General features: G+C 50.5%; 1 protein-coding gene across 1 annotated transcript in view; it reads left to right on the forward strand.

The window, feature by feature from the left end:
* The window catches only part of LOC147097618 (adhesion G protein-coupled receptor E3-like), a 127,416-nt gene extending 121,255 nt beyond the window's left edge, over positions 1 to 6,161 (forward strand). Inside the window, exon 23 of the mRNA XM_085971588.1 lies at positions 3,162 to 6,161. Within this exon, the coding sequence (XP_085827714.1) occupies positions 3,162 to 3,176 (15 nt within the window). The 3' untranslated portion in view covers positions 3,177 to 6,161. The remainder of the gene's footprint in view (positions 1 to 3,161) is intronic.
* The last annotated feature ends 3,509 nt before the right edge of the window (positions 6,162 to 9,670 follow it).

Below are 9,670 nucleotides of genomic sequence, written 5' to 3' on the forward strand. Positions count from 1 at the left end.
GGCTCTTAACCGACACCCTGCTCCCCGGTGGTCCAGCAGGGCCCTGGTGCGTACTGCGCTAGGGCCCCCCCTTTAATCAGGGGAGGGAGGCCTGCTGTACAGTGGCGCTATGTGTCGGTGCGCATGGCGCTGTTGCACGTAGCGCCGCGATATTCAATGGGAGCGCCCCAAGAGGGAGGGGGAGCACTTCCAGTGGTGCCCCGCCTCCTGCGTGGGGCGCTACCATTGAATTTCGGCGCGGGGTTGCTAATTTTTTCGGGACGCTAAAAGTAGTGCCCCAACGAAGTTATCGCCCCAAAGGGGGCACGATCTAAATTTCCCCACTTAGAATCATACAGCACAGAAGGAGCCCATTCGGCCCATCATGCCTGTGCTGGCTCTTTGAAAGAGCAATCCAATGACTCGAGCCCCCTGCTCTTTCCCCATAGCCCTGCAAATTTTTCTTTTTCCAAGTACCCTATGACTATATGACTCTATTTATCCAATTCCCTTTTGAAAGTTACTATTGAATCTGCTTCCACCGCCCTTTCGGGCAGTGCATTCCAGATCACAACAACTCGCTGCATAAAAAAATTCTTCTCATCTCCCCACTGGATCTTTTGCCAATTACCTTCAATCTGTGTCCCCTGGTTACCGACGCTCCTGCCAGTGGAAACATCTTATCCCTATCTACTCTATCAAAACCCCTCATAATTTTGAACGCCTCTATTAAATCTCCCCTTAACCTTCCCTGCTCTAAAGGAGAACAATCCCAGCTTCTCTAGTCAAGTCAAAAACAGAATTCTTGTAAGTTAGCCGAAGCACTGCCTTCTATATTCAGACTCTGCTTTCTTCAGCTGGCCCTAGAGCTTGGCTTCCCATATCAACATTGACTTCAGTTACCCATTCGTTTGGTTACAGAGACCCAATCACTGTGGTTTCCTTTACTTCATTCTCATCACCACCATCAACTTTGAACTGCAGCCTCACTGATGAGCCCACCGGGGCCGAAAGGTGATCCTGTGATAACAAGAGACCGGGTTCTGCATCTTAACCAATGCTACACGTTCCCCGTCACTGACTGAAGTCTCTGACTGTCCCAATCCACGCTGAAAGTGAAGAATTGTACACTTTGGGCTGTGTGTGTTCAGCATATATTAGAAATTTGAGCCGCTGAGAAATGTTGCATAGAATACATACGGCCCAGAAACAGGCCACTGGGCCCGAGTGGTCCATGCCGGTGTTTATGCTCCACACGAGCCTCCTCCCAGCCCTCTTCACCTCACATCCTTCTACTCCTTTCTCCCTCATGTGTTTATCTAGTTTCCCTTTAAATGTATCTACGCTATTTGTCTCAACTACTCCCCGTGGTAGCGAGTTCCACATTCTAACCAGTCTCTGAGTACAGAAGTTACTCCTGAATTCCTTATTGAATTTATTGGTGACTATCTTATATTGATGTATTTTTAAACCAGCTGATTGAATCTGTAGAGGCAGCAAAGTATCAAACTCTTCATCACCACCTTGTTTTGTCTCTATTACAATGATCAGGGGCTTCCCGAACTTTCACTTTAATTTCTCCTTCGCTGTAGATTGGCTGGCCTGCGCACTCTCGCTACACCACCCCCCCACCCTGCTACTGTGTCAGGAATTTACATGTACTACCTCCAATCACCCTCACGGCTTTGAAATCAAGACTCATTCTTTCCCATGACGTCAACGCTGTGGATTTCCTGACCTGCCTCAGTCTTCAGGCTTTGTAAACCCCCCCAAATTGGGGCCACGATATCAGCACAGGCCCCTCCGCTTATAGCGGGGGCCGTTGGAGTTTACGTGATTTTCCCGCTACAGATGGCGGACAGTCAAACCAAAAAGGTAAGTAATCGACATATTAAACACAGAAAGTCTCACTTAGCAATGGCCTCTCCTAATCGTCAGCAGTTACATCCAGAATCTCATCACTAAGGGAATCGCACTTTAACAAACAGCTGATTGAAACTGCTTGAAGTCCCGACTTTGCCTGAAAAAGGCCGAGCTTTTTCAATGGGTAAGCTCGGGGTAAGTATTTATTGGCAGATTGGGTGACCGCTTCGCGGAACACCTCTGTTCAGTCCGTAAGGGGGACCCCGAGCTTCCGGTGGCCTGTCACTTTAATTCTCCGCTCCATTCCCACTCAGACCTCACCATCCTCGGCCTCTTGCATTGATCCACGGAAGCTCAGCGTAAGCTCGAGGAACAGCACCTCATCTTTCGATTAGGCACTTTACAGCCTTCTGGACTCAACACAGAGTTCAACAATTTCAGATCATAACCTCGGCCCCTATCATATATATATTTTTTATCCACACTCTTTGTCTTTTTTTCTTCTCTCCCACAGGGCAGCTGTCTTTCATTCTGCCAGCGCAATTCACACTTCATCTAGAGCCATCCTTTGTTTCTTAACCGGTCCCATTACCACCTCCTCTCGCCTTGAATATCTCTTAATGTCTCTTAACTTCTCCTGCCTTCTATCCTATCACAGACCTTCCCTTTTGTTCTTTCATCCTCTCCCTCATTTCCCAGCCCCTACACTTGCTTAAAAATCTGTTCCATTTCCTGCTTTTTTCCAGTTCTGATGAAGGGTCATCGACCTGAAACGTTAACTCTGTTTCTCTCTTCACAGATGCTGTCTGACCTGCTGAGTATTTCCAGCATTTTCTGTTTTTATTTCAGATTTCCAGCATCTGCAGTGTTTTCTTTTTGTATTTATTGACCTGCCTGAAATAGCTGGCCCATTTAATATGTTATAAGTGTCACCCTTGTAGTTGACGCGTATGGTGATGGTGAGTGGTTAGCGCCATTTGTCCGATATAGGTGGCTGCCTGTGATGAGCAGGGACGGTTTAAGTGGTTGGGACTGTACCCAGATTTTCCAGTCGGTGTTATTTTAATGCTGGTATTAACTCATTTATTTAAATGAATTCACGGTGATTCAGATTTCTAAGCCTACTACACTTGTGAACTTTGACCTACTGTGCTGTAGGCCTCAGCCCCTCACTCGATTTCTGAAGGTTCCAGTGCTCCCATCTTGTTTCTCTGTATTAGGTTCTCTTCAGACCAAATCCTGTTCCCCAAGTTTATTTTCTAGCCCGGAGTTATCTCAGTGAACACGATCATAAGAATTTATTTTCCATTTTGATGCAGAGCTCGGAGCAATGATGAAGCTGCTCTCCTCTCGCCGGTTGTGCGACGTAGGTAGAACGGATGGAGAAGTGAAGACCATCATCCTCTTTGCTGCAGCGATGAGAATGGACTTTACAAAGATGTTGGAACTATCCTGCCCAGAAATACAACATGGAAACAGGCCATTCGGCCCAACCAGTCCGTGTCGGTGTTTAACCTCCACACGAGCAAATAGTTCTAATCACATCCACTTAGTTCCAACCCTCCTTTCACCCCAAATTCCTTCAGCCACTTATCCAACCTCATCTTGAATGTTGCCGTAGTTTCTGCCTCAATCACTAACCCTGGAGGTGAATTCCACAGACTCACAACTCTGTGTGTGCAGAAGTTTCTCCTGGCCTCTGTTCTAACTCTTTTGCATTGAATCTTCTATCTATGGCCTCTCGTTCTTGACCCCTCAACTGCTGGAAACAGTGGGGGGAATTTTTCGGGGGGGCTCAGCCGGCGCGATCGGTGGCGGGTCAGGTGGGAACATTTATTTTATGACAGCGGGTTGGGAATCCGCTATCAACCCGTCGCCACGCGACTTTCCCAGATGTCGGGTGTGTCAGGGCTGAACAGACCCGACACACAGTGGCGGGGGAGGCAATTCAGGTCATTATGACCTTGTTAACAGCCCATTAAAAAGTATTTTGAGCTCACCTTTACATTTTACGAGGTCGTCCATGGGGTCCACACTGCTCGGGGATCATGTCAGGTAAGGAGTTCGGGAGTTGTATGACCATTAAATCATCTCATTACTTGACAGCTGCAGATGTGCTATAAAAGCTCCCATCTCACAGCTGTTCACTTTCCAAGCTCAGAAACTGTTGCTTACTGCATTTGGAAGACAGATTGAGCTTTATGCAGGTTACAAGTGTTTGGAGCAAACTCTCTATCCAGTGTCACCTCATTGAAACAACCTCTCTCACCATTGACAGATTGCTTCTGTCATCTCAAGTTCACCTGCCATCTATTACATCAGCATCGGTGCTCTTGAAACTATCTCACCTTGGTCCTCAGAATCCCACCACGATCATCCCCAACACCAGCAGCACTAGGCACACCAGCAGCACCAAGAACAACATCTACCTTCTCCACAATCAGCCTATGATGCACAGGACAGAGGGCATCAGCACCCGACCACATTGCTGCCCGGGAGGCCAGGGATGGCTTCACCATGGCCAGATTTACTTCACTTGATGCTGTACACCCTGGCTGCCACATGATGCGCCAGGTTGGCACCACCCCACACCAACACCATAAAGCATCCCTACAATGCCCAAGCCATTCCTTTCACACTCATGACCATTGCGGGGAGTGGGTGGGGTGGGGTGGTGGGGGCTACTGTTATGTCTCACCATTCACTGCAACTCACTAAGCCACTTCCAGGGGTGCACACAAATCTGGCCAAGAACACAAAGTGTTGAAAATAAAGGTTTCAATGTTTGACACCACATTAACAGAGACCTCATGAACATTGGCTAAAACACCCAAGTGCCTACCCTTGTGTGTTGTTAGTTGGTATGATTGGACGAGGATGAGGGTGAGTGTGAGGGGTGGCTAGTGAGATGGGGAAGTGATAATGTAGATAGAGAGGGATGGTGTGAGTAAGGATGTGCAGGAGTAGGGTAGGGAAGGCAGAGTGATGGGGATCTGATGAGTGGCACAGCAGGATGAGGTTGAGTGTGTCTTTGCAGTCACGTTTCGTGATCTACTGAGATCATTGAAAGGTTTGCGCCACTGCAGCCGAGCCCTCCTGACGATATCCCTGCTTGTGTCCTCCTGTGCAATGTGCAACCAGGCTGCGTTGGTATCCCGCGGAGGTCTCTTCCGCCCATTGGAAGGGAAGAGGACCTCCCTGCGTGCTGTGATTGCCTCGATAAGCGTGATCAAATGATGTCATCAGACCCACTTCCTTTAATTGGCCGGCAAACGCGTTGGGCGGGCTTAACAAGCCCAATCAACGTAAAATCATTCTACACAGCAGGCTGGAACCAGCAGCGGGGTCAGGACCCGCCACCGGTGTCGCCCGCCACGGACCCGCCGAGGTCGGGGAAATCGCGGCCAGGATCATTCTAACTAACCTGTCCCCATCCTTTCATAATTTTAAATATTTCTAACAAATGAACATAGGAAGAGGAGTCGGCCATTCAACCCCTCGAGCCTGCTCTGCCATTCAATTAGATCCTGGCTGATCTGTACCCCAACTCCATTTACCTGCCTTTGCTCCATATCCCTTGACACCCTCACCTGTCACAAATCTATCGATCTCAGTCTTGAAAATTTCAATTGGCCCCCAGCATCCACGGCCTTTTGGGGAGACAGTGCCTGATTTCCACGACCCTTTGTGTGGAAAAAATGCTTCTTGATTTCAGTCCTGAACGGCCTGGCTCTAATTTTAAGGCTGTGCCCCCTTGTTCTGGATTCCCCCACCAGAGGAAATCATTTATCTCTAGCGACCCAATCACACCCCTTTATAATTTTTAAAGACCTCAACAAAAAGGATTGTAAATTCCAAAAAGCTGAAATAAAGATATAACTTTTCTAAAAAATGCTGATTTATTGACATTAAAACACAGCAGTTTGACAGAGAGAGATGCTTCCAAACTCAGTCAGTAGTGCGTCCCAAAACTCGGAATGATCAATTCTTCTGCTTCGGGAGACGGAGGGGTTAATTCTTCCTTGACATGTACTTTTAACCAGACCTCATGGGTTGGATTGTTAATCCTCCAGGATTTCCCAGGAGTCTCCAGGAATTAAAGATTAATCCTCCAGGACACGGCTGCGAGCAGCAGCAAGAGAAATGTCATCGGGGTCTTAAAAAAAAAAAGTGTTTCGTTTCTTTGAACACTTCCATTTATTAGTTATTAGTTATAAAAATATTGGAGATGAGAAGAAAGACTATTTGACTGATGCTCAAGTATGGTCAAATTTCTATCCAATTGTCAATGGGAAGGCGGGGAGCCATGATGATAGCGATGTTGGACAACCAATGGCGGGAGTTTGGGGGGCGGGCTGGATCGGGGGTTGGGGGAGGGGTGGATCGGGGCGGTTGGGGGAGGGGTGGATCGGGGCTGCTGGGGGAGGGGTGGATCGGGGGTTGGGGGAGGGGTGGATCGAGGGTTGGGGAGGGGTGGATCGAGGGTTGGGGGAGGGGTGGTTTGGGGGTTGGGAAGGGTGGGTCGGGGTGGTTGGGGGGAGGGGTGGATCTGGGGGGAGGGGTGGATCGGGGGTTGGGGAGGGGTGGATCGGGGCGGTTGGGGGGAGGGGTGGATCGGGGGTTGGGGGGAGGGGTGGATCGGGGCGGTGGGGGAAGGGTGGATCGGGGCGGTTGGGGGGAGGGCTGGATCGTGGCGGTTGGGGGGAGGGGTGGATCGGAGGTTGGGGGAGGGGTGGATCGTGGTGGTTCGGGGAGGGGTGGATCGAGGCGGTTGGGGGAGGGGTGGATCGGGGCGGTTGGGGGAGGGGTGGATCGGGGCGGTTGGGGGAGGGGTGGATCGGGGCGGTTGGGGGAGGGGTGGATCGGGGAGGGGTGGGTCGGGGTGGTTGGGCGAAGGGTGGATCGGGGGTTGGGGGAGGGGTAGATCGGGTCGGTTGGGGGGAGGGATGGATCGGGGGTTGGGGGAGGATGGATCGGGGCGGTTGGGGGGAGGGATGGATCGGGGGTTGGGGGAGGGGTGGATCGGGGGTTGGGGAGGGCTGGATCGGCGCGGTTGGGGGTGGGGTGGATCGGGGGTTGGGGAGGGGTGGATCGGGCGGTTGGGGGAGGGGTGGATTGGGAGGGTTGGGGGAGGGGTGGATCGGGGCGGTTGGGGGAGGGGTGGATCGGGGCAGTTGGGGGCGGAGCTCATGCGATGAAACCTCCAAGAATACGTCCATCCAGAGTTGCCAAACCCTAATCATGGACAGCGAGCAAGAACCACTGTGCGTTCTGCAAGATTTGCAAAATTTCTGCATTTCCCCGAAGGCTGTTATTAATAAACGGGACCCTGCGTGGACATTTAAATCAAAAAGGGTACCCAAGATGGTGTCCGTGCCTCGTGGCAGAAAGCCTGTGAGATTTTAAAATGGACTCTGCAACGCAGATAGCTTGTGGATCGAAACCCAAGCTGTAGGTTTCTGTGAAGAGAGACTTTGTATTTTGAAACCAGTCAGGACTCTGAATTATGCATTAGACCGAATTGGAGACAAATCTAAATTCAGTTTAGGCCTATAGAATTCAGTTTAGGCCTATAGTCAAGGCCATCAAGCAGTCTACATATATAATCGGAAACAGATTAACAGAGCCATCGAGGCTGGACAGGCCCATCAAGGAACTTTCATGACAATACAAGTGGATTATCGGGCCGGTAGAGGCGATTACCGGCCATCTAAAAACAGTTGGTATGGATTGCTACCATTATTTAAAATAGCCCGCCAAGATTAAGACAAAGAACTAACCTGATATGGCGCGCAGATAAGGGTTTTCGAAAAAGGTATAATTGAAGGCCCCTGGGTAGCAATCGGTGTGGTGTGTGCTGCTGCTCTTCTCTTCTCTCTCCGCTCTTTGGCCCCTCGCCCTCGTGGCTGCCGCTCTTTCCCCATCCCGCGCTTACCCCCTGGCCTTTGCCCGTGCCTTTCCCCACTCCATCTGGAATCGCCCCGGCACCGGGTCAGGCGGACACGGACAATTCAGGCCAGGCAAGGCGGGACGCGACGAAGGGAGGAGGGAAGACCACCGGAGGGAAGGCCACCTGAGGAAGACCAGCTGAAGAAGACCAACTGAGGAGACGAACTGATGGGAGGCTTCGAATCATCGGGCCTTCAGCCTCAGCCGACCTTCGAATATCTGCACACCAACTCAAACTGTCGGCTGGCGACGAAGAATCATCCCTGCAAGGTAAAGTACCCAAACAGTGACTTTAACTTTGGGGTACTCGAACCTGAACAACGCCCTTGCAGCGCCCGGAGACCATGTGATGACGGCAGGCTCCAGAGAGCACCAAGAGCGAACCCTGAACCCCACCGCTGTTTTGAGTCCAACCAACCCTTTTGATTGGTGAGCATGAAGTTCTGACCCCTCATAGCTTAATCTAGTTAGGTATAGGTGGGGGTGGGATAAGGATAAGGGGATTGTTAAGATAGTTGTTTTCCCTCGATGTGCCTTGTGTTCCCCATTCCCCGTATAAGTATAGCTATTCTTTTGTATTTTTTGCCTGTAGACGTGTACACTAGTAATTTTCCATAAGATTGTATCAGTTTTTCCTTTTCAATAAAATCTTGGTTTTTGCTTACATCCAACCACCTGTCTACTCGAGTCTTCTCTGTACCGCCGCCTTGTACCTAAGTCCGGTGTCTAGAAGCCAGCGGCGTGGGAGCGATTCGACCCACTCACAAAACAGTCAGAGGCATAACTGACTGGGCGCACGCGCCAAACACCACCACACACCACCCCCTACAGAAATGGCGACCGCGGCAGGACGCCGGCAACAGGGTTGCAATGCAGTGGACAGTGGTTCGGATGAGCGAACCATGGTGGAGGAAAGGATTTCTGATTACGTGTTTTGCAAGGTGAATATCACTAAGAAGTGGATCACCACTCTGTTAAGGGCTAGTCGTCTGATAGATGCAGCAGCTAAGTGGACAGAGGGAAAGGAACACAAGAAGTCCTTAGAGAAGGCAGTTTGGCTGATGTGCTTTAATAAGCAGGTCCAGCTCTTGGACGGGCTCGTTGCAGCACAGGCAGTCGAGATAAGGGAGTCAGCCCTGGAGATCCAGGATAAGGCTCTCGCAGGGGAGAAGTTACCAGTAGCTTTGCAGGCTTTGAACCAAGAAAGAGTGCATTTAGTGGGAGAACACAAGGCCCAGTTGGAGTACCTACAGTGCCAAGTCACCGAGGCCAAGGGAAATGAGTTAAGGTTGCAGGAGAAAAACACCCGCTTGGCAAGGCAGGTCAGGGAACAGGAAGAGAAAGTACAGGAGGTAAAAGCCGCTTACAAGCTAGCAAGTCAACAGGGGTTTGAGGAGGCAGACCACGGCCCCTGTAGAGAGAGGATAGAAAATCTGAGCCGGGCCCTCCGGAAGGCGAAAGGCATGGTATGCCTCATAAGCCCTAAGGCAGGCCAGGCAGATTTTATGGGGAACGAGGGGAGGACAGTTCCAACGTCACCGGTGGTGCCTAGGGACGACCCGGTTGAGAGAGAGGAGACCTCACGGCCACCACCCGTAGCACCAAGTTTCAGTGAGGTTTGGCAACAAGGGGGGGTGGAACTGTAGAAGTGCCTTACTTCTTAGCTCTGGGTAATGACTCAATACACTCTTGGATTCGTCAGACGGACAGGCCTTTTATTTCACTTGCAAGGGGAATCAGCACCTCTACTCAAGGGGTGAGGCTACTATTCCAATGATACAGCGTAAGCATTCCATATTTATACAGTGTAACAAACAAGTTTAATTGACATTCCTTTGTTCCTCTATCAGGATACATTTTAGATTAATCATCAGGTCTT

The sequence above is a fragment of the Somniosus microcephalus genome, chromosome 31 (genome assembly GCF_052327205.1).
Source record: "Somniosus microcephalus isolate GS21.2 chromosome 31, FLI_Smic_1.0, whole genome shotgun sequence".
Taxonomy (NCBI): Eukaryota; Metazoa; Chordata; class Chondrichthyes; order Squaliformes; family Somniosidae; genus Somniosus; species Somniosus microcephalus.